The sequence below is a fragment of the Phocoena phocoena genome, chromosome 14, assembly GCF_963924675.1.
Source record: "Phocoena phocoena chromosome 14, mPhoPho1.1, whole genome shotgun sequence".
In the NCBI taxonomy this organism is placed as follows: domain Eukaryota; kingdom Metazoa; phylum Chordata; class Mammalia; order Artiodactyla; family Phocoenidae; genus Phocoena; species Phocoena phocoena.
The window spans coordinates 28,357,980-28,383,683 of record NC_089232.1 but is presented as its reverse complement, the minus strand read 5'-3'; the positions used below and the strand labels follow the sequence as shown (position 1 = coordinate 28,383,683).

The 25,704-nt window shown below is 45.6% G+C and overlaps 1 protein-coding gene across 4 annotated transcripts in view; it reads right to left on the bottom strand.

The window, feature by feature from the left end:
* SFXN5 (sideroflexin 5) overlaps positions 1-25,704 on the bottom strand; it is a 113,710-nt gene that overhangs the window by 48,409 nt on the left and 39,597 nt on the right. For all 4 annotated transcript variants that reach the window (XM_065890915.1, XM_065890917.1, XM_065890918.1 and 1 more), the window contains 6 exons: positions 25,154-25,180; positions 24,602-24,656; positions 22,584-22,609; positions 5,247-5,300; positions 4,172-4,228; positions 2,748-2,813 (listed from right to left, as the gene is read on the bottom strand). In XM_065890915.1, coding sequence (XP_065746987.1) covers positions 2,748-2,813; positions 4,172-4,228; positions 5,247-5,300; positions 22,584-22,609; positions 24,602-24,656; positions 25,154-25,180 — 285 coding nt within the window. The remainder of the gene's footprint in view (positions 1-2,747; positions 2,814-4,171; positions 4,229-5,246; positions 5,301-22,583; positions 22,610-24,601; positions 24,657-25,153; positions 25,181-25,704) is intronic.

Genomic DNA, 25,704 nt, shown 5'->3' with positions numbered 1-25,704 from the left:
GGAGGCTGGACTCCCAGGGCCTGGCCTCTACTCCAGCGGGTCCTCAATCCCTGGGATCTGCCCTTGGCCTGTCACCCCCATCCACGCCACCTGCTTGTAGGGACTCATTTTAATTAATACCAGAACTGGGCCAACCACTGGGGCCGTGACACTTGTTTGCAGGTCATCTATTCCTAACAGGCTCACCCTGGTGGGGGATTTGTCACTAACTGAAGCAGAGATCAGTTAATGAGGCCGCAGGGCCTGGGCTTCCAGAGAACAAGGGAAAGGAAAATAAAATAAAGCCTCTTTCTTTGGAGGTTTTGTGATTTACACACACAAAAGAAAAGCAAGCAAGCTGCAAATTTTCCAAGTCAGAAACTCCACTCCATCTGCCGGAGTTAGACCCTTACTGTGCGCAGACGTCAGGCAGAGGGACGCAGCCCCTGGCGGATGGAGCACAGAGGGGCCTCCTGAGGCCAGCAATCGATCAGCAACCTAATTAACAAGTATTTATGGAGCAATGCTCCCCACCCTCCTCCGTGGGGGAGAAGACACAGGGCCTGTCCCTGGTTAACTTGAAATCCAGTAGAACAATGAGTGGACAGGACATGGGGCGTAACTGAGTGAGTGCATGAGAAGGACAGAAGCTTCTAAGACTTGGGGCTGGCATGGTTGGGGAAACACCTCCTGGAAGGGCTCTGCAGCTAGGTGGGGAAGGGGAAGGAGGGTGTCCCCAGCAAGGCACACTCTCTGGGGGCCATGACAGCCCAGCGTGAGTCCCCGTCCCTGCGGTTAAGACCGTGGCTCTGAGAGCCCTGGAGGGCCCTCAGCCCCCAGTAACTCTGCAGCTTGGGTATCAGAACCCCCAACCCACAATCTGGGCTGGTTCTGGCCTTATGAAGCAGTTGGGATGGAATGACTGAGGACCTCAAGGGTGGGACGGTGAGGACTGCGGAAGCAGAGAGCCCGGAGCCCTCCGAAGAAGCCGTGTCCCCGCAGCCCCAGGCCCGCAGGAGGAGGATGTCCCAGCAGGACAGTCGTCCCCTCCACTCAAGCCCGTCCGAGCCAAGGCCGCTCGGGATTCTCCCCGTGGGCCTTCCCCCTCCCAGCTCCTCTACACGGTCCCTTAAATCTCAAAGAAGGAACATGGGATTTTCAAGCTGCTAAACTAGGCAAAGTGATGGGCTCCTCTTGCCATAAGGAGCAGGAAGGAGGCGACAGAGCCTTTCTCCTCTCTCACAAGAGCCCCTGACGCTGGCCAGCAACCCACCAGAATCAGAGATCCCCAGTTTGTATGACCCTCAAATGAAGTCTCATGCTGGGTTGCAGGACCACCAGGGTGGGGTTAGCAGTCTCTTTTTTTTTTTTTTTTTTTTTTTTGCGGTACGCGGGCCTCTCACTGTTGTGGCCTCTCCCGTTGCGGAGCACAGGCTCCGGACGCGCAGGCTCAGCGGCCATGGCTCACGGGCCCAGCCACTCTGCAGCATGTGGGATCTTCCCAGACCGGGGCACGAACCCATGTCCCCTGCATCAGCAGGCGGACTCTCAACCACTGCGCCACCAGGGAAGCTCAGCAGTCTCTTGATGAACGATCTAAATAGATTTGGTAATTCTGGCTTCATGCTTGGGGTAAGACATAAGGATTCAGGGAAGGAGAGTGATCTTGGGCATGAAGTGGGGACCCCACCCACCCACCTAACAGCTGTTTGGAGGTGAACCTGGTCCACATGGGAGCAGAGTAAACGAGGCCATCTCAGAACAGCCCCAAATCCCTGTCTTAGGAGAGCAGTGAAATAAATGATGGTACACAGTAGGTACAATGGGTTAGTACACAGGCGTGAACAACTACATTTATCTGATGACATGAGAAAGTGCGTTTTACAAAAAGATTATTAGATGTGAATTTTTTATTAGATGTGAATGTTTTTTTAATTTGTATTTCCTAATTACTTTTCCTACCAATTACATGTATTTATCGTGTAATGAAGTTGTGAGGCAACTTTTGACCTCTGGAGTGGGCTATAGGAGACCACCCAGCCAGGATGGAGAGAGGACCAGATGGAGGTACAGGGTGGGATGAACATGCCAAGGTCTCGGGAGCTTGGGCTTCTATTCTGGCTCTGGCCCAGGCCCCTTGCTGTGTCACCTGGGATACATCCTTACACCCTCACACAGTCAGTCTATAAACCTCCCCTACTTAGTAGCTGCTATATTCTCAAAATGAGCCTATTGCCCCTGTCCTGAGGAATTCACAGGACTCCAGGAAGGCTTAGAGCTGTGACCACATGACTGAGGCCACCAAGAGGGGACCCAGGGAACTCAGGCAAAGGGCAAAGGGGAGCTGACATTTGGGCCAACTTTGGGGATGGATCAAAAGCCCCTCCACTCCTGCATCGGCTTCATGAAGACCAGCTCCTCTGAGGAGGGTGTCGGGTAAACATGGGCCCCTCTAGGGCAGACATCCTGCCCCCGGCTGGAGTGTGCAGCCCTTCGTGTGGCCCACAGGCACTGCCTCACCTCCCCGCCTGCTCTCCCAAACCTGGAGCACTGGCCTGTGCTCCCCCTCTGTGAAAGCGTCACCAGGGTCTACTCTTCTCCGCCTAGGAAGACGGCCCTGACGGCCCACACCCAGAAACCCTGTCTCCCATGCCCCTTGCCCAGCCCTGACCCTCAGATAAGGTCTGGCCTGAGATGCTGGGTGGGGCAGTCACAGAGCAGCAGGATGGAGAGGACGCCCAGGGGGCGGGGAGTCTGGGGTTACTCACAGCGATGGAGACGGCACTGATGACAGCTCCCAGGTAGCCCTGGATGAACTTGGATGCAGGTGAAGGCTGGAAAACAGAGACAGAATTTCAGGTCCCCTGGGTGTCCCAAGCTCCCACCCTCCACCCTTGCAAATGGCCCAACCAGTAAGAGGCAATCCTGCCCCCGAGCCTGGAGGGGCAGGCAAGGAGGAAGGCCTCTGGAAGCCAAAAGGATCTAGGCCTCCCTCAGCGCAGCTCCGCACATGGAAACACAGGGCAGCTATGTCTAGGGAGACGCCAAAGGGCCTTCTGCCCTGCTCTAGAAAGGCCCTTGGCAAACACTGTTGGCTGGGGGTAGAAAATAGCAAGGGCCAAAGTGGGCCGTTTATGGCTGGGGCAAGCAGATCCAGTTTAGGAAGGCTAAATGTTGCAAGTGGGCCGTTTGGCACCCAGAGCATTTTCTCGGGGGACATGGCAGTGTCAAGGTGGCCACAGCCTGGCTGGCTCTCACGGTCCTGGTCAGCCATGCAGGGCTTTCAGGCCAGTAGGAGACAGTTGCTAAATATTTCTATGGGAAAATGGATCCCAAGTTGCAACACAAAAAATTAAGGAAAAGCTGAGGAACTACGACAGCAATTCTGGAGATATTTGGTTTAAGGTGAATGGGAGCCATCTAAGCAGAGATGTCTGTGTGCGAAGCATATGAGCAAGGCATGGGTCGAAGGTTTAGATGGGAGGAGGGGGAAGGTCCTCAGGGTATCAGGCCCTGAAGTTCCTACCACCCAGGACAGCTCATAACTCCCCTATCACTCCCCACCAAAGATATAAGTGTCCAGACCCTCTCCTCCCCAAACTGACAGCCCCCCAAGGGGAACTAGATTCCTCTCCTCTGCTGCCTTTGGACGGAAATGTGGGAGAATGGACCAAGGGGAAAGGCAGCCTTGCCAGCGAAGCAGGCGCCCAGCCCCTTCCTAGACAAGAGAAGGGTGGCTGGACCTCCACTGTGAGCTCGTCCCAGGAGTGCAGGGGACTTTGGGGAGGACGTGCCAGTCCTCTCAGACCCCTCACCCTCAAGAGCAGCCCTTTAGCTTTGCAGCTGACAATCCTAGGGCACTGAGGCAGCTTCCAGGCAAGCTTGGAGGAAGTTTAGAGGAAGTCAGTCCCCACGTGGCTGATGCTGTCCTGATCCAAGATCTGGGTATAAGCGCTGCCCGAGGGGAATTCTGAAGCCAGCGGAGCTCATCCCTTTGGCCGCGCGCGCCACACTCCCACGTTCTGGGCCTTCGTCACTTCGCATGAGCAGCCCCTCCCCAGCAGGGCCCCTCCTGAAGGCCTGGCAGTAAAACCCAGAGGAGAAGCCCTGATGGTGGCATGCCACACTGTAGGGAGGGAGAGGGTCACCCCAGCCTGAAGCCTGACACCAGGTGGTGGTCTGCGATGCTCACCTTCGTAGCGTTCCGGTTTGCATAGTTGACACAAGCATTGTGGCTCTGGTTCAGCCACTGAAAGGCAATGCGGGGAGAGGAGAAGTCAGGAAAGGTGTGGTCACCTCCCTGAAAGCAGGCCTGGACCTGGGAGGCCACACCCCTCCAGAAAGACACGGGTGTCTAGTTCACGGTAGTTCCATCCATCCCCTGAGTTAGCGTGAGCAACCATCCTGGTTCGCCAGGACAGCGCAGTTTGAGCACCGAAAGGCCCCGGTCCTGGGAAACCCCTCAGTTCCTGGCAAACCAAGACACTGGTCCCACCCAGGCCAGCTATCCATCTCAGTCCAGAGATGGCCACCTCTCCCAAAATTCTGGTGTTCACTGCCCCAAATGGGCCCCACTGCCTTTGCCACATCACCCTTTTTATACTAATGACTGGACAGAAGGTGGACACTTAAGCCCCCGGAATGCCCGACAGCTCTGAGCCTCAGTGCCCTACACCACTCACAGAGCCCAGTGCCCTACACCACCTGCAGAGCCCAGACACAGACATTATTAGGAGCTTTTCTTTTTTCAGGAAGACTCTGACATTTTCTCCTGAAGACAGACAGGTTTTTCTTCCTGCCCCTCTCTCTCTACACAGATACATACTGAGCTTCTACTGTTTTCAGAGAGCCACGCCCCAGACTACCTCCAAGGGCAGAGACCAGGGTCTGTGATGCTTTTTCACCCACATCACTACCTTGGAGTTGGGGGTGGATTACCTTCCCCACAGATTTGGGTAAGGCTGATGTCAAAATGAGGCTGTAGGGCTCAAGGTCACTGGCCATGGGACAAGCATCCAGGTGAGGGCACCCGCCAGCCCTCATCACCTCTGTGCAAAAGTCAGAGCACCTATAATGGCCCAAGACTTGGGCTGCGGGCCCGAAGTCCTGGGGTTTCTCCCAGTGGCTTCTGGGTTAGGGAGGAGTAGGAAGTGGGGTGACTTTCCCCGAGGGGCCTGGATGGAGAGGAGACACTGGGACAGGCTATTCCAACCAGCACGTGTTGGGTGCCCCCTTCAGGAGCCCTCTGCTTGCAGGGAAACTGTTACCTGCCAGAAGATAGTGGACGCCAATGTCTGATTGGGCAAGAGAAGACCAACCACCTATGAGAGAGAGAGAAAAGGCTGAAGAAGGCAAAAGAAACGCCCTATGCTTTTGTAAAGAAAAATGACACAGCCATGAACAAAAGTGAGCTGGATCTGTACAAACTGATGTGTATGATAAGTATATTCAAACTACTGCCCACAGTGAGATGATGTACGATGAAAAAACTTGGTTGCAGAATTATATGACAACATAATCCCATTTTTATAAAGAAAAAAAAATCTCATCAGATACACCCACATACACAAATACACATACATATACATATCTCCAGGCATGAAAAAATCTGTAGCACGGCAGGTAGACGTCCCTGGAGGTCAGGTTACATGGTACTTTCTCACATTCTTCTTGAAGATTTCTGTGTTCTTTTTAACAGCGGACATGCATATTTTTGTAATTGGTGGGCAGGGGAACAATAAAAACAAACCAGCAAACAAAAGGAACGCCTTTACTTCCACCCAACTAACCTGGCTCCTTCACACCCTAGCCATCCAATAGGATTTTTTTTTTTTTGCGGGGGGTGGTTCGTGGGCCTCTCACTGTTGTGGCCTCTTCCGTTGCAGAGCACAGGCTCCGGATGCGCAGGCTCAGCGGCCATGGCTCACAGGCCCAGCCGCTCCGCGGCACATGGAATCTTCCCGGACCAGGGCACGAACCCGTGTCCCCCGCATTGGCAGGCGGACTCTCAACCACTGCACCACCAGAGAAGCCCTCCATTAGGATTTTTGTGAGGATTCAATAAGAATCATTTCAAAGGCCTTAAGTGCTTTACAAAGACAAGTAGGGAAATTTATATATTATCTCTGGGCCCCCATGAAGCAACACCTACACTATGTTTAAGCTATTGAATAAAACATAGATATCTAATAAGTATTTGTTGAATGTGCGAATGAATGAACAAATACACACATACGACCAAGTCTGGTTACATAAGTGTGCATCCATTAGTCCCAAAGCCCAAATATCACCTAAGACCTAGACTCAGTGACTTTGTTTTTTTTGGTTTAAGTCAAGATTAATTGCCTGATCTTGACACTGACCAAATCTTAGACTTCGGGGATCCATGTGTGTCTCTCAAATTTACCTTTTGAGTGCTTGTGTGCAAAATAACATCTACCAAGTGCTGCTGTATATGGAAAAAATGTGCACAGCCATCCACATATTGACTTATTTATTATTCTTGTAGATAAAATGGCTCTTTGGCAAGAATTTCTGTAAGGAATGTGTAAACATTCAATTCTATGCAGTAAATCAAATTCTAGACATCCTTAGCAGCATTAGTAAATCATGTTTTAAACATTAAAATGTTTTAAAACAGCAAACACGCACACAGTTATATTTATTGGCCCATATCAGTTTGAATAAAATTACATAATGTAAATTAATTCCATAGTCCAATGAAGAATTACTTTATGATATTTTTCTCCCCAAAATAAGATCCCAACTTGATTTTTCTTTGCAATGACAGCTTAGAGTGCTGGAGTGAGAGTCAGGAGACCTTGGGTCTTAGCCTAGGCTCCATCCCTGTGTGATCTCCAGCAGAAGACATGCCCCTTTGGGGTTCTAGCTTTCTCCCCTATAGAGCGAACAGGTTGACCTTGGAGGTCCTGTCTCAGTTTAAATTCTATTCTCAGGTTCCAGGTAGTAGGTGTGAAGTCAATACAGATGGTCCCATCGTCTTTAAAGGGAATTTTCCCACCAGTCCTGCCAAGAAGTAACCTCAGGGGACCCAGGGCCTCATCCTAGCGCCCCAGTCAGGATCCAGACCATAGAGAGGAAGCTGAGCCTAGAGAGGCCTAAATCTGGGAACAGACAGCATGAGCCCGCGAGTGTGTGTGTGTGTGAATTTGTGTTTGTGCATTCGTATGCATGTGGATGTATGTATAAACATGCGCATGTCTGACTGCCTCACAAAGCCTGAGGATATAAAAGCTGTTTTCCACTGTTGGGAACTCAGCACATCGTTCCCCCTAATCCGTTGGTTTATATAAAACTGGTGTGTTATGAACTACATTGTATTCTCCCCCTCAATCCCCTTTGCACCCCCTGAACTGTGCTTGGCTCACCAGGACCGTCATAAGATGTGGCCCATGGGACTCGTATTTACCCTTCAGCTGTTGTCCAGGACACTCACTGCTCATTACGTTGGACCCCATTATGAATCCATGTGGAGGAAATTTTTCTGATCTCAGGATCAGAAATTTATACTTCTGAACATCTGGTTTGCATCTGTCTTGCAAACACTGGGCATTCAACTGTGTCCCTCTTTGCACTGACTGTCAAGGTGCCCAGGCCAGGTCATCTTACTTGTTTTTTCTTGTGGCATGCATTTTTTTATGTGATATCAAGTTTTTTTCAGAACAAACCATAGCCCTAAACTAAACCAAACTAATACCCAGGCTATGCAATACACACACACACAAAGTATAACCAGTGAGTTTTTCACCATACTGGCCAACCTGACCAGCCTCCTGTCCCTAACTTCTGCCCAAACACGGGCCTGATGTCCATGCTGGGCACCTCTGACTCTGCATGCTTTCTTAAAGAGATGAATTGATTGATTGATTTTGCTAAGCACTTCTCCTTATGTCATTTGCCATGATCCTTATTATAACTCCAGGGCTGATTCACTTTGTTATAAAGCAGAAACTAACACACCATTGTAAAGCAATTATACTCCAATAAAGATGTTAAAAAAGAAAGAAATGATAATGCCCTAAAAGAAATAAAAAATAACTCTGGAGCTCAGACAAAATAGAGATTACTTTCTATATTTTGCAAATGGGGCAACAGAGACTTAGAGAAATTCAGTGATCTGCCCAAGGCTTTAAAGCAAGCTAGAGAAAGAGTCAGGTCTCCTGATTCCTGGCTTGGGGACCCCAACTCTCTGATTTTAGGGGCTCCTTCTCCAGATCACCCGCCTGAATACAAAAGAAAAGTCACATTCTATGCCCCTTTTTGAGCATCTTCTATGCACTGAGTCCCATACCGCTCCCAGTGGAGATTACCAGAAGAGAGGAATATATAGCATCTAACCACAATAAACACAAGGACCAAACAGGAAAATATATGAGAATGTCCTTTATAACTCCTGGGCATGAAAATGACAAGATGGTTTAAACAGGTATCTGGATGTGTGTCAAACTGATAAATTCTAACATCCAAGCAGGAGTTCAGGAAGGGAGAGGTCTGGCTATCTGCCAAAGGGGGTGACAGGATGGAGCTGAGGTGTGCATGTGTGTGTTCATGCGAGTAGGAACAGCTGAGAGGCTGGCTTCATTGAAGGAGGATGTTCAGGAAATCAGCAGATGGGATTCCAGGGAGGGTGAGGTGAGAAGGCAGCGGACCACCATGCCACATTGGCCAAACGGGGTCCCAGGGAGCCATCTGAGGCTGAGGCAAGAGGAACAGGGATCCTGCCTTCCAGGTCCTACAGTCAGGCTGGTGGGGCCACGAGCACGCAGGTGCCAGCCCCATTCCCTATTAGGCAACACGCAGCACCATCTGCACAATCCCAGGAGCAAGAGCAGATATTTTATAATTTCCTTTTTTCTTTTTAAGTCTAAATTAAAAATAAATGTTCCTTCAGTTCTCAGATGTATATCTCTGGTGCAACCTGCCCACATTCCCTCATGCTGCCCTTTCCAGAACATGGCAGGGGAAAGGAGGAAAGAGATGAATAGAGAGAGGGAGCCAGTCCGCCGGCTTCAATGCCAGTGGATTGCACCTCTTCCAAGGAGACACTTCAGGCGTGGCCGCGTGGCGGGTGGAGAGAGCCCAGAAAGCGGCTGGGACCAGGGAACGTAGAAGGAGAGCCAACAGCCAGAATTCCCAGCCCAGCCTGCACCCTATCTTGCTGCAGGACCTCGGCCAAATCGCACATCCTATCTTTGCTCCCATTTATAGTTCATAACACGACTGGGGTCCCCTCCACAGCTCCCACCCCCGGCAGCTGTCCTCTCCGCACATCTGTCTGCCTTTGATTCCCCTTCCCCTTGGGTGGCCGGCCATGGGCCCTGATGATCAACGCTCAGGCTCTGGTGGTGGGAGGAGCTGGACTCAAGTCCTGGTTCTAGTATTTACCAGCTGTGTGACCACACACAAGTTACTTGAGTTCTTTGTGCCTCTGTTTCTTCATCTGTTAAATGGGGACAATCCTGGTACCTCTCTGGATGATCAAGAGAGGAAGTAAGGCGTGGAAAGAATTTGGCACAGTGTCTGGCACACACCACGTGCTCACTAGGTGTTAAATGTTAGTAGCGTTCCTTTCCTTCTACCTCATTCTTTTCTAGCCTTTGCTGGCCTCTCATTTCTCTGAACTCCACAGTCTACATTCACAATTGAGCATCATTTAGCCCCAATCTTGTCTTTGAACACAAGGCTTATCCCATAAAGGATAGTAAGTTCCTGATGGTAGAATTAGGGCTTTTCTCTCTGATGTCCCCCAAAGCACTCAGCACAAAGCTGGGCCCACACCACACACTGGTAGAACATTGCTAATTCATTATTAAGAACATTCATTCATTCTCGGCTAGGGAAAAGATCCATGATGGATTGTGACAATGACCACCATCACCCATCTCTTCCTTAGTCCTTTTATTAAAGTCTGATTGCATGAGGCTATTGGCCTTTGGAGAGGGGGGCAGATTGAGTTTTGGTCCCAATTCTTCACTCCTCCCTGCACCCATATCCATGCCAGGGGAGGAATTTGTTTCCATGCTCTTGGTGTTGCTTGGCCATATAACTTGCTTTGGCCATTGGCATGTGGGAGGAAGTGGCAGTGTGCCAGTTCTAAGACCAGGCCTCAGAGGCCTCATATGTTTCTGCTGGCCCTCTGTGCTCCTAACATTGCCAAGAGGAGACATGCCCTGACTAGTGCCCTAATCCGAGGATAAGATGTGAGGAGCAGAGTCCAGCCTGGGTGAGCTGACTCCCAGGTGACCCCAGACCTGCGGTGAGAAGCAAAACTGCCTCGGTCAAGCCCAGTCTAGATCAGCCAAACCCTGGGTAATTGCGGATCCCCAAGAATGAACGCTTATGGCTGCCACTGAAATTTTGTGGATGTTTGTTACACAGCACTATAGTAGCAAGAGGTGATCGATACAGGGATTACTACATATGAAGAGTGAATATGCTATCCTCCCTGAGAAAAATTCTTTACCATTACTAACGCACCTTGAATTATATCTTCCCTAGTGATACTGGTTCTTGAGCAGCCTAGCTTATCTACCCACTCCACCTGGTGACCATTGGCCCAACTCTGCGGCCTCCCTGGCTAGTCCAGGAAGAAGGGAAGTTTGTGTTTGAGCCTCGTCTCAGGACAGAATCAGGAATGGGGCCAATTGCACCCATATGGCAACTGGCTCACAAGAAAAATCACATCTTCACTTCAGGCCTCCGCAGTCAGAGTGTTCTAACCTCTGCAGAGAGATGAGGTCTCAGCGTGAGAGAGAGGCACCACCAAATATCTCAATCTGCTTGGCCAGAAGTGGGACACGAACAGTTGAAGACAAGGACAAGGAAGCAAGGCCGCTGGTCACAATTCTGTGCACTGTGATATTGGGACTCAGAACTGAGCAACCCCCTACCCCATAAGAAAGTGACTTAAGCGATAAGAAGAAGAAAACTTTTTAAAAGTATTAAAAAAATCCAGAGGGGAAACAGGGTGTGTGCCAAAACAACTGGGTGGTGAAACTTAAGTCAGGGGAAGACCACAGGGCACGGAATCGCCTTGCTTGGCAAGATAATGGCAGAAATAACTGGTCCTCCCACCCTCTACCCCATCTCCATTTGGCTAATCCCTCCTCATCCTCCAGGTTTCAGCTTAGTTGTCACTTCCTCCAGGAAGCCTTCCCTGGCCCTCAGCATGATGTTAGATTATATGCTCTCTCAGCACCCTGCCTGCCTTCTTTGCAGTATTCATCTCAGTAGTAAATATCTGTTTAAATTCTATCTTCCTTGAGAGCTTCCAGAAGCTTCAGAGGGGTGAGACCATATGACATTCACTTCTCAAATACCTGGGAGTCCTCGTTGGCAAAGCAGTAGTCCTTTGGCATCATACCCTTTTCCTCCACACTGACTCACTCAATTCTAAACGTTCCTCTTACTTTTCAAAAGACCTTCCATGGGCCCCAGTACTCAACAATTTGCCTGTTTTTTCCTTCTACTTTGTCTCCACCTTCTGATTTATATAGCTAATGATCTGAAAAGTAACACTTCGGTGCATTAGGGGTGCTGCTATTTAAAGGATCCCAACCGGTTAAAGAAAATATCTTTTGTCAAATGAATGTTTGTCCCTGACTGGTCAATTCCAGCTTAATGAGCAACAACTCTTGGATGGCATAAATTAAGCCAAAATGACTGGTATCCAAGTCTGGGACGAGGAGGGTTGGAAGGTGTCAGAAAGGCCCTGGGACTCAGCCAAATCCTCACATAAGTGAACCCTCCATGGTCCACCCTTCCTCCCCGCAGAGATGACTTGAGTTACACCAGCACTTCTGGAGAAATGGGGTTTCTAAGTCCACACAATCATCTGCAGTGTTAAAATGAGAGGGTTCAGAGTAGAGTCCAAGCTCCAAACGTCCCAAGACAGAAATCTGGTTTGGACATAACCCAAGGCCTCTGGACTCACTGACAGGATGCTCCTGGTCTGCCCTCCTCAGTCTCCCAGCTGGATAGCGGGGTTCTGGCCTTAAGTTCTGAGACTTCCAGAATGACAGGGGGAGGGGAGAGGAGGACAGCAGCATCAGGGAGCTCAGGGCTGAGAGGGGGGGCACGATGTCACCTGGGAGAACCTCAGGCCCACAAGAGAAACCCAGCGCCCTGCCCTGAGACATTATGGGAGCCAAGGGTAAAGGCTGGCAGCTGGGGAAATGCAGAGAGGACGGGATGGGGGCCAGGACCCTGGCCCTGCCTCTCCCCAGCCACACATGCCCGGAAAGGACAGGGCTGCACACCTCTCAGTGGAAACATGGAAATTGAGATGCCAATTATAAGAAGTGACCATGGTTGGTGGGGTTCTTCTGGGAAGGTACCTGAAAAAGGGGAGCCATGAACTGCACCAGCCTTGGGAACAGCCTTGGTGGTGCACTGGCTTAGCCGCCATGCTTATGTATAAATTGGGATCTCTTTGCCACACATCAAAGGGGGAAAAGTTTCCATCTTCAAATGTTAAGCTTAAAATAAGACACTACATGGGTGCCAGTAGATCTGTGAAATCTGCTGACTAAACTGGCACCAGCTTCTGGGAAAAAACCAGCTCGTTTCTCCTGAGCTCTGGGAGTGAGCAGGGTAGGGGCGGGGTTACTCTCAGGCAAGGTGACAACAGCGTGGGGGTTCAAGTCAGGGATGCTCACCTGGGCAGGAGGCAGTTTAGATGTTGCTTCCAGAAGCATCTTAGTCGAGGCACCTGCCAGCCTTACTTACTCCTTCCCTTTATCACTCAGGGACCCAGTTCTAGCACATTCGCTGGCACCCCATTTCTATTTTGGTAAGCATTTTAGTGGTTTCTGCATGTGTATATTTCTTACCCATCCTATCACGGCAGGGGCTTCCCTAAGGCATGGACTGGAACCTTCACTTGCCTTCAGACCAGGCGTTTGCTGAGATGTTCAGTGCTACCAGGTGACAGCAGGGTCTTAGGGGAGCTGATGTGGCTGGTGGGAGCCAGGCCTCGGGTGGAAGTGCCGGGACAGCCACAGTGCTCCCTCCTTACTGGGCGAGGCAGTGGCCCCGGGAGGGAGTGGAACCAACGAGTCCTCACATTGCTCATCCACGTCAAAGTGCCTGGATGGAAGGCTACAGGTTCTCCACGACCAGTGGCTCCTCTTGGGACCTGGCCTCTGGCCCAGCTGTTCTGAATCCCAGAATACAACTAATCGGGGCTAGGAAGTGAGGCTAGGTAAGCCTGTCATTTTGGCCCTGGCTGCCACTGAGGCCATCCCAGGTCATGCTGCCCATTCGCCTCAGTCAAGTGTTCATACAGGATCTCAGATTCCAGGGATTCCTATTCTCACATCCTACACATTTATCCACAGAGGGATGTTTGCTCCAGGCTGGAAGAGGACTGGTCCTGATAGGACATTCACAGCGTCTACTTCAGCAGTAAAGCCCTGAACAACATGGGAGTGGATCAGCACCCAAGTTCCCATGATGCCTAGAAGGCCATAGTGACCCTGAAGTGATTGATTGGTCTTACGAAGAGGAGAGAGCGGAAAAATATGGGGTGTCCTCAATAACACCTGTGAACTAGACACAGTGCTGGCATCCCTTGGGTTAGCTAGTTTATCACAGTTGATGGCAGCCATTGATTTTGAAAGGGTCCAGTTGGCCTCTTATGAGGAATAAGCCCCAAACTCAACTTCTCTGGCTTGGGAGAGATGATACTGCTGAAAGATATATCTTTTTATTTTTAAGCATTGATGGAATATTTATTAAAATTACTATGGCAGATTCTTGTTTGCCTACTTATAGCTATTCTTCACTTTTTTCTCACTAACAGAATCCCTATAATTAGGGATTGACTATATATCCAGCTAAGTTCTACATGGAATATAAACAGAACTGTTCTGTGACGCTTTGAAGAAGACTACTTGAAGGGAAATGACTCAGCTAGGAGGTACATCCTTTTACATCTCCCTTCTTTCTCCTCCCTGGGATGTGGCTGTGATGACTGGAACTTCAGCAGCCATTCTGGGCTATGAGGTGACTGACACTAGAAGGCAGCACTGAGAATGGTGTAGAAAAATGGAAGCCTGGATTCCTGATGACTGTGGGGATCTGCCTACCTCCAAAATTCTTTGGTATGAGAGAGAAATAAATTATTTTCTTAAAGTTACTGTTATTTTGAACTTTTTGTTATATAGAAGTGGTCCTACTCCTAACTGATATAATCATATACTATGCTACAAAGAAAACCATAATAAATCTCAAATGGCAAAATTGTAGTGGTCACTCTCTCTGAAAATGAGATAAACTAGAAAATAATAACAAAAGAATATATCCTTTTAAAACCCAGTCATTTGGAATTTAAAATGCATTCTTCTGACTATCTAACAGACTAAAGAAGACTCAAAGCTATAATTTCAAACTTATTTAGAAAATAAAAACATAGATCACTATATATGAAAACCAAGTATTCGATATACTCAGAAGCAAATTCAGAGCCCTAAACAGCTTCATTAGAAGGAAAGAATGAGAATAAATAAGAATAAATTCAAGGCAAAAGATTAAAAAACCAGTCACAAACAAATCAAAGAGGAAAAGTGGATATTATAAAAACAAGAGAAAACATGAATAAATTAGAAAATGAAAACAGAAGAATTGATGGATACATCTAACAGCTGATTCCCAGACACAACTCTCACAAATCTAGTTATTTTAATAAAGGAGATGGAGGTGAGAAGTGGGGACAAGACTCAAAACTCAGTCCAAGGAAAGATCATTATATTTTAAAAATCAATATTTAAAACTTTTCTACAACAAAGACACCAGAGAGTAAAGGAAGAACAGCTGGGAGAGAGATTTGTAATATATATAATTCAAAGGATTAATATCCAAAATATATAAGGAATGCTTACAAATCAATTAGGAAAATACAGCAAATGGAAGAATGGACAAAGGATGTTAACAGCTAATTCACGGAAGAGGAAATGTAAATAGCCAATAAATATATGAAAAGAAGTGAGATCTTTTTGGTGTTCAGGGAAATGTGCATTGCCTTTTACACAGCAAACTCAGTTTCTGGAATGGGCCCTCAAGAAATCATCATACTGTGCAAAAAGAACTTTATAAGGATTTTTCACAGCACTGTTATTTCTAATAGCAAATAATCAGAAACAATCTAAATCCATCACTATGGGAGAGAATGCTACTCAGCAGGAAAAATGAAGAAAGGAGGGGAGGAAGGAAGGAAGGGAGGGAGGGGAGGAAGGAGGGAGGGAGGGAGGGAGGGAGGGAGGGAGGAAGGGAGGAAGGAAGGAAGGAAGGAAGGAAGGAAGGAAGGAAGGAAGGAAGGGAGGGGATCCTTATGTAGGCAAACTGCTAAGTGTAATTAAGCTATTTGTAGATAAATAAGTGTATTTTTACTTATAAAACATATCTATCTAAAAACAAATTTTTAGTGATGATTCATATCTTTGCAAATGCCTAGAAAAAAGCCTGAAAGTTCACACCAGACTTCTCACAGAGGTTACTTCTGGGAATAGATTTGGAGTTGAGGGTCGTCAGAGGAACTTTACTTTTTTTTTTTTTGCATTGTTTGAATTCTGAGCTGAGAGAACATATTCATGTATTACTTGTATAACTTTAAAAATATTCTTGGTGATATTTTTGAATTCCAAAGAACATATTCATGTATTACTTGTATAATTTTATAAAATACATGGAGAAGGTTTTTTTTAATCCTAAGGATATTTCTGCACTCCAAAGATAAAGAGAAAAAATACCAAAAGCTCCCAAAGGGAGTGGGGGAGGTTTACCAATAAAGAAAATGAGAATCAGGCCAACTATTGTTCATGTATAAGAGGGAAAAAACGTCATTTCAGATATGGAAGGACTCAGAAAGTATTGCCCACACACTCAACATTACTCAAAGAAGTACTCTAACAAAACATAGAGAACACACACACACACACACACACACACACACGAAAAACCTAAAAAATTGTGAAGTTTAATATAGGTGTTAAGCAAGGATTCAAAAAACTGGTGAGATTCCAGATTATTTCCAAAATCTTGACAGGTGTGTACGGGTGAAATGGTAGAGTAGAGAGTAGGGTAAAACTAAAAGTCTCTTCCTTTATGGGTAGGGTTGGGGAGGTCCTATTTACTATTCAATTATTGATATTGATAAGGTAGATACAGCTAAATCTCTCCGTAAAATATTATAGGAGGGGCTTCCCTGGTGGCGCAGTGGTTGAGAGTCCGCCTGCCGATGCAGGGGACACGGGTTCGTGCCCCGGTCCAGGAAGCTCCCACATGCCGCGGAGCGGCTAGGCCCGTGAGCCATGGCTGCTGAGCCTGCGTGTCCGGAGCCTGTGCTCCGCAACGGGAGAGGCCACAGCAGTGAGAGGCCTGCGTACCGCAAAAAAAAAAAAAAAAAAAATTATAGGAGAATGGTAATTAGAGAGGATTAGGATGCTCCCCTTCCAAACCACTTAAGAAATCAAAAGGACCAATGAAAATTACCACTCTAGTACAAATCAGGAAAATAAATGGAAACAATAACAAACTTGATAAGCAAACCAACAAACAAGCTACTTGGTGGCTGGAATAAGTGCTCACAATAACCAGTGGCAGAATAAATATGAATGAGTTCCATTAATTATTAAAGTTAAAGACAGAGTTTCTCAAACTGGGTAAAAAAAAAGTAGAATGCTGCTCAATTTTGTCTAAGAGTGACATATAAACAGAAATTAAATATCACTCTGATATAAATGTGTAGGCAATAATTTACAAGGCAACTAAAATGGGAATAGAAATATTAATATGAGATGAAGTAGAATTCAAGACAATATTCTATGAAACAGGGATATTTCGTGTGTGTGTGTGTGTGTGTGTGTGTGTGTGTGCGTGTGAAAGAAAGAAAGTGAGAGAGGTGGGAAGGTGGAGATTATAACATCAAGAAAATAAAAATGTCATGAACACACCAAACCCCACTGCACTGAAATATATACAGCAAAAACTATAAGAAATGCAAGGAAATTAAACGCACACAATTACAGTGGGGAAAACATAATACTTTCTCAGAATATTTCAGAACAATGTAGAAGTTTCAGGGAAACTACAAAAGGATAGTGATGAGAATGATATTCCCTATACATGTTGATATATATTTAAAATATATGTATAAAATGAAACATTGCAAGCATACAAAGAAGTCTAGAGGATACTACAATGAATATCCACATACTGCCAAATCTTATCATTTTGTCAAATTTTTGTGAAAATTTTATCTTTTTAAATGATGAAACATAACAGATACAAATGAAGCACCTCCTGCTCTGTTAGATTCCATTGCCTTCTCTCTCTCTCCAGAGGTAAGTAGTATCATGAATCTGTTGCTAACTGTTCCCATGAATGTTTTTATGGATCCTTGAAAAATATACCCATAAATATATATATATATAATATTGCTTTGCATATTAAAACATTATATAAATGACATCAGACAGTATTATTACTCTGCTACTGTTTTTTCATTCATCATTGTTTTTGAGATTTATCAATATTGATAAATGTAGCCCTGTCCTTTATTTTCTTTCCTGTGTTAAGTATTCCATTGCATGACCAAATCATGAATATTTATCCATTCTCTTGATGGACATTTCAGTGGTTTCCTTTCTTTTTGCTATTATAAACAGTGCTGCAAATATTTTCTTTTCATATTTAATGTGTTTTGTGTATGAGGTGAAATCTAATTTTATTTCTTTTTCACATAGGTAGCACCATTTGTTAGATGGTCCAGTCCATCCTTCTTCTCCACTGATTTGTCAAATATCAAACTTCCATATGGGTATGGGCATGTTTCCAGACTTTCTATTCTGTTGCGATGATCTATTTGCTTATCTCCAAACCAAAACCAAACTGTCTTATACAACTTAGTACGGTGACTCTCCTCTTACCACCTCATTCTTTTTTTTTTTTTTTGGCTGCGTTGGGTTTCCGTTGCAGTGCACGGGCTTCTCATTTTGGTGGCTTCTCTTGTTGCGGAGCACAGGCTGGAGGCGCGCGGGCTTCAATAGCTGCGGGGCGTGGGCTCAGTAGTTGTGGCATGCGGGCTTCATAGCGCAGGCTCAGTAGTTGTGGCACACGGGCTTAGTTGCTCCGTGGCATGTGGGATCTTCCCGGAGCAGGGATCGAACCCACTTCCCCTGCATTGGCAGGCGGATTCTTAATCACTGTGCCACCAGGGAAGTCCCACCACCTCATTCTTGAAAATTGTCTTGGCTGTTCTTGGCCCTTAGCTTGTTCATATAATTTTTAGTATCAACTTGTCAAGTTCCATGAAAAATCCTGATGAGATTTTGATTGGAATTTTATTGAATATAATTAAATATAATTTGAAGAAAATGGGTATCTTCATGATAACGAATATTCCCACCCAAGGTGATATATTTCTCCATTTATTTAGATCTCCAATGTCCTTCAATAAAGTTTTATAAGTTTTTCCATAAAGATCTTGCACATCCTTTCTTGAATTTATTTTTGGTAACTTATCATTCTAAGTGCTATTATAAATGCTTTCTTTTTAAAAAAAATATCATGTTCTAGATGTTTGTTATAGGTTTATAGGCATACAGCAATTATTTTGTATACTTGTCTTACATCCAGAAATCTTATAAAATAGTAGTTCCAATAGTTTGCCTATTCTCATGAAAAATTTTGTTTCTTCCTTTCCAATCCTAATACTGGTCATTTATTTTGTCATGTCTTATTGTACTTGTTAGTCTCCTAGGAAAATGCTGGATGGAAGCATTACTATCAGGCATTCTTACCCTGTCCCAGACATTAAGATTTTACATTTATCTGATTCATCTTTAAGAATGCTTCTTGCTATGGGGTTGGGTTTTGTTTTTTTTTTTTCTGACAGATACTGTATTAAGTTAATGAAGCTCCCTTTTAGACCTAACTAACCTTCTCTTTTAAAAAAAATTATAAATGGAGTTATGTTTTATCAAATGATTTTTCTGTATCTACTGAGATCATCATGTTTCTCCTTCAATGTGTTAATGTGATGAACTATATTAATACATTCTCTATTACCATTCTTGGTAAATCTTTTTTTTTTTTTTTTTTGCGGTACGCGGGCCTCTCACTGTTGTGGCCTCTTCCGTTGCAGAGCACAGGCTCCGGACGCGCAGGCTCAGCGGCCATGGCTCACGGGCCCAGCCGCTCCGCGGCACGTGGGATCTTCCCGGACCGGGGCACGAACCCGCGTCCCCTGCATCGGCAGGTGGACTCTCAACCACTGCGCCACCAGGGAAGCCCCTTGGTAAATCTTTTTTGATATATTTTAATACAGCGCTGGATTCAACTTGCTATTATTTCATTTAGACTATGTATAATTTCGTAAGTGATATTGGCCTATAATTTTTCTTTCTCATACTAACTTCTTTGGTATTGGTCTCAAAGTGCCTCATAAATGAATTGGGGAATATTTCCTCTTTTTTATTCTCTTTAAAGAGTTTTGTAAAGATTGAGTTTGGCTATTCCTTTGAGTGTAGTCACCTGAAAGATCATGGGAGCCTAGTGGTAATTTTTGATTTGTTACTTCTTTGGTGCATATATTTTAAGCAACTGATCTAATTTCTTTCTATTTACAGGTCTTTTCAAATTCTATATTTCCTCTTGCTAGGCAGTTTTTGGTAACCTGTACTTTCTCAGAAATGTATCCATATTTTCCTAAGTCTTCAAATTTCCTGCCCCAGATTGTTCAATGCATTTTGATCTTTTAAACTTCTATTATATCTGTAATTATTATACTTTTTAGTCCTAGCATTTTTTATTTGTATCTTCTTTTTTCTTGCCCAGTATTGCCAGAAATGTCTATTTAATTAGTCCTTACATAGAAGCTAGGAAGTTACCCTCAAGATATATCTCCAACAATATCAAAATACATGCACAAGACTATCTATTCTTGCATTATTCATATTGGCAAAATAATGGAAATAGTCTAAATGTCCATATGTAGGAAAATAGTTGAATAAATTATGGTACTTCCATGTAGTATATTACTACGCAGCTATTTAAAAAAAAAAAAGAATGAGGAAGATCACTATAAATGGATACATTGTGATTTCCAGGATATGTCATTAAGCAAAAAAAGACATTGCACAAAAGGGTTATATAATATGGTACCTTTTATAGAAAAAAGAAAGGGAAATGTATTTGTATTTGCTTATTTTTACAAAAAGAAATAGGAAGGATAAAATATTTACTTAGAGAGGATGGGTGGGAAGGAGGTAGAAGGGATAGAGAGGGAAATGGGACTTTTATTATGCCTTTTTTACATAGCTTTTGACTTTTGAACTATGTTGACATTTTATGTAGTTCCCAAAATAAATCACTAAGAATGGGGAAACATCTGAAATTCAGTGGCAACAGAAATGAATAAACCTAACAGTATATCATATAAATAACATATACACACAGAAGAAAATAATTAATTCAAATAACTTTTGTTTAATTCAAATAACTTTTGAACACAATTCTCTGACTATATACTGTCAGTAGGATCTATTCAACAGACAAAAAGAACTTCAAAGAAATCTCAAGCTTTACTTAATACATTTGGCGGGGGCAGGGATTAATACATGTTTGAGTGGCATTAATGTAGCAATTCTGAAGTTCTTTTATTTGTATATATAAGATTTAGTAACTGAATAAATACATTGTTGTTGTATTCTCATTCAGGGAGAAGGAAGACGTAGATATGGACTGGAAGGAGGGGAAGAACTCTGAGATGTTGGATTGGAATTAGAGGTATTAGTATGTAGTCATGATTTTTAAAAAGTTGTATGTCCTAGCTCTGTCTGCTAAGAGGGCCTAGAAACAATGACACACCAGTAACAATGAGCACACCTAACTATCCAGATTTTGGTTCCTAAATACCATTCCCCTCTAAAAGGAACCAGGGCTCTTTGGAGAAATGGGGCAGAGAAACTACAAGATGAGTTTGGAATATCCATACATTGTGCCAGAAAGTATTGACGTACATACTCATAACATAAAAAAGACATGTCAAATGGACACTGAAATTGCTTTAAAGGGTTTCTATTGGTCAAATTTGGCACAATTTGTATATAAAAATGAACAATGAAAAAAGTAAATTACTATCCACTGAATACAAAAAGTATACAAGACCATACTGATAGTTTTAAAAAACAAGAAAATGGGAGGCAGAAGGGAAGACCCTTATTTACAGGAGGCTGCCAATTAATAAACATGAATGAATGATATTTATGAAATATATAGGAAACTTTCAGACTAGGTAAATATCCTGTTCCCAATCAGTTTTTCACTTAGTGGTTTTAACATCTGTTGGTCATTCTTGTCTGTTTCCTGCTTTAGGCTAAGATGAAAAAAAGTTACTATAAACATTTATATATAGATATTTGTGTGGACATATTCTCTTGAAGTAAATACCTAAATGTAGGATTGCTGGCTCACATTGTAGTGTATGTTTATAAGAAACTGCAATACCATTTTCCACATACACCTGCCCTGATCCCAATCCCAGTTCTAGGATCACATCCCACATTTAGTTGTTATCTCTTTAGCCTCCTCGGTACAATGCAAGAGAAATGAGGATGTGTGTAGGTGTGTGTGTGTGTGTGTGTGTGTGTGCATGTGTGTGTATCTCTATATATATCCTCTAAAAGACTTGTACAATCATGTTCAAAGCATGTTGTTGTAAACTCCAAACTGGCAACAACCCAAATGTCTACCAACAGTAGGATGAATAAAGAAATTTCTATATAATTATAGCAGTGGAATATTATACAGCCATGAAAAAGAACAAGGTAATACTATATTTAACAGTAAGTCTCATAAACAATTGGGTGAAAGAAGCCAAGTCCCCAAAAAGTACATTTATGTAAGTGATTCCATTTATATAAAGTTCAATAACAGGCAAAATGAGAATATAATGAAGGAAGGAGTCAGAAAAGTGGTTCCCTGTGAGGTTAGTGACTGAGAGGGGTACATAAGAGGTATCTGAGACGCTGGTAATGCACTATATCTTTATCTAAGTGATATTTACTTAGATGAGCTCACTTTGTGAAAACTTATCAAGCTGTACATTTATGACAAATGCACCCTTTCTGTACATTTGTTTTACTCCAGTATAAAAAGATTAACAGTAAGCTTAATCCTGATTTCAAAACAGAACAAAAATAATGCTGAATTTTCCAGTTTTCAGAAGGCACCCTTACTTTCCGACTTCCCAAGCTTTCTGGGAAAACTTCCCTGTAATCAAACCAGCATGTCCTAATTAACGACAATACTTGAAATGGGAAATATACAGGGATGCAGGCACTTTGAGGCCCTGTTGGGTGTACATTGGCACACGTTCTATGGAAAGAGGTCTGACAATACACATCAAGAGAATTAAAAAAAAAAAAAAAAAAAAGAATTAAAAAGAAATATATGATATTTTCTCCAGTGAGTCCCCTCCAGGAATTTATCCTAAATCAACAACTCAAATATTTATGAACAGCGATGTAAAGTTATACATTAAAAAAATTTTTTAGAAAAGAAAACCCTTTGAAGGTAATACTTACAATTGGCGTCCCAAAAGGAATGTAACCTGTGAGAGGACAGAGAGAAGAGTCGGGTTTTATAATCCCACCTGACTCTGCCCCACCTGCCTTTCAACTGGGAGGCCAGAGAGACTTCTGGCCTCGGCCTTGGCAGTGGCCCCAGGGAGAGGGCTCAGGTCAGTTAAGCGGGAGGCACCTCTAGCCCCAGACCTTTTCCCAGCCCAGCCCTCCCCAAGACAGAGGGCTCCCCTGTGTCCCCCCAACCTCCTTGTCTCTGTTCCCCTCAGTCCTCACTCGCCCCCAAAGCCAGGGGCCCATTCCTGAAGGAGGCGCCCGCGGCCGGGGCGCCACCACTCTGCACTTGGTGGTCCTCTCACGATTTCCTCCAGGAGCCACGAAGCCCCGCCAACCCCACCACAATGTCTCTGGAGGCCCTGGGACATCCTCCTCCTTCCCTCAGCCTGTCTTTCTAAAACACACCCTTACTTTCCCAGCTTCATGACTATTTCTGGAAAGGGCATTCTCTACCCACCTGAGATGTGTGCCTCTAAGTGCCAGAGCTCTTTGAATCTCTAGGGCCCTGGCTGGACATCTCAGCAGAGCAGGAAAGGGCTGGCATGAAGTGCAGTTGGGCCCTGGCCGTCTCCCCACGGCTCAGGGCCCCCAGACTATGGCAAGGCCCCCTCCCCCAGCTTCACTGCTGTAGGTGGGCATCCTCCTGTCCCAGCCACTAACTTACAGCAGCCAGTCAGCTGGTGGCCCAGCAGCAGGGAACCACAATTGCACGGGTTACGTCTAGAGCAAAGGTTGGTATCCTGCGTGTGCATATTTGTACACATGAGCCGCCACTCTCCTACCTGCACCCCTCCAGGGAGAGGCCCAAAGACTGATCAGAGAATCGCAGAATAAGCCAGTCTCGGGTGGAGAGCATGCTATGGCCCCACGTAGGCACTGGGGAGGACCTGCAGCCGCAGCTACGAGAGCCTTCACCGACTTGGAGTTCCTTACGGCAAAGCAAGGGTCACCGGACACTAACTGCCCGTTTGCACAATGACATCATGTGCTTGTCTGTTCTCTCAGCCCCATGAGTTCAGGCTCTCTGAGTGGGGGGGGGGGGGACCCTGACTAACCTCCCGGACTGAGAACACCCACTGGTAGGGACCCTTCCTCCAGCCGCCTGAGGGCTTTCCAAGGCAGCAGCCACCAGCCCTCCCACCCGCCCTGTGACTCAGGGGTGGGGGGTACACTCCGTCGCACTGAGAAATGGCATGGAGGAGGCATCAGCACGCTGGTGTGAGTCTGACCTCCGCTGTGTGACTCTGGACAAAGCCCTTAGCCTCTCAGAACTGTAGGCAGGACAACCACGCCGGCCCCAGCCAGTGTATGGGCAAGTGCTTTCTAGGCCATTAAGCTCTACATAACAGAGCTGTCCCTCTAGTGACCACAGAGCAGGGACTTCCTGAGGGCAGGGATCTTATACCCATTCTTCCATTACCCTCTCTACCCACTGGTCTCCACAGAACAGGAATCCGCCTCCCTGTGTGTGTAGTGGTACAAATGTAGTGCATACATTCAGAAGGGCAGGCTAAAAGTAGGATCAGAGACAAGGGAGTTAGTCTGGGGGTTAACTGCATGAAAAGGCTGAGTAGGGAGCAGGGCTTGGAAGGAAGGCACTCAGTGTGCACAGGTAAGAGAGGAGTGGCTCATGGAAGGCAGGGCTTGCCCTAGAAGGCATCACCCTGGGGCTGCTGCTGAGTGAATGGGGTGTAACCTGGCATTGGGGGCACCAGATTCACCTGTGGAGGCCTCGATTCTACCCCAACTGCTCAGGCAGAAAAGGCAGACAGGCACATTTTAAAAGCTCCACAGGCTGGCCAGTCCTGTACAGTTGAGCCAAAGTGACCATGCAGGTGCAAGTGTGGTCGTGTGTGTAACAGGCTCTGTACGTCCCTCAGGCCAAGCGCATCTGGACACTCCTGGAGCTGTGAGCATTGTAATCGGCCCAGGCTAGGCAGAACCAGAGGTTCCCAAGGGCTTACCTGACATTCTAAAGGGCATGAAGATCTTCTCATTGGTGTCCGGGTGTAGAATAGCCTGGCAAGAGCCGGGAACAGAGCACAGGGTGACAGCTGGGGAGGGAGATGGGACATGGGAGGGGGGAGGGGGAGGACAGCTCCCCCAGGAAGACTTAGGTGGCCAATGGCTGTATCCCACCTTGCCTTGTGGGCCAGTAGATCCTTCCCACCACTCGGGGCAAGAGAAAACCAAACATGGGCCATAAACAGAGCTTCTCCTCCTAACTAGTGCTCAAAGCTGAATGCAGCACAGAGCCGACCATGTCTACCTTGCAGGCCCTCTGTCCCGCATGTCACGCACACAACAGGCCCACAATAAGGGTTTTGTGGAAGGAGCCCATGGGGAAGGAGGTCAGGGGGCCCAGGGAAAGGCAGGCTGACCTGAGCTCTAGTCTTCAGAAATTCAGACCCTGGTGCTGAGGAAGAAAGAAGGGGGGTCGGGCCAGGGCAGGGCAGGGCAGGGCAGGGTCTTTGAGAACAGCAGAAGGGAAGGAAAAGAATCCAAAATAGAATTACCTGCTTGATTTTCTGTGCACTCCAGAGCTGGAAGGAAGGAAGGGAAAGAGAGAGAGAAAGGAAAAGAAAAGAAAAAACAAAGATTAAAAGCACGTATCAGTTTAAGGTCTCAAAGCCACATTTTCTAACCAAGAGATCCAGCTGGGGGATCTCACACAGATTATTTAAACTGAGGGTTCTCAATTCTGGCTGTGCCGTAAAATTACTTGAAGAATTCTTCCAGCATTTTCCTAACGCTCCCTAGTTCATTTTAAGGTGTGGCCAGGTAAGAAGCCCTGATTTAAATGAAGATACTCCAGCTGTCTCCCAGAATCACTAGAGGCAGCACAGCATAATTTTTCAGAGCTACACAGACTGCCTGGATTCCTGGATTCGCCACTTCTACCTCTGAGCCTCAATTTCCTCATCTGTAAAATGGGGTTAATAGCTGTGCTCCAACATTGTTGAAGAGGCATATGAAAAGTGCCTGGAGCAGTGCTGAACACATAGTAGGTACTTTACAAGTGCTAAATCTTGTAGATATTATTATTCCTATTTTTGTTATTGTTATA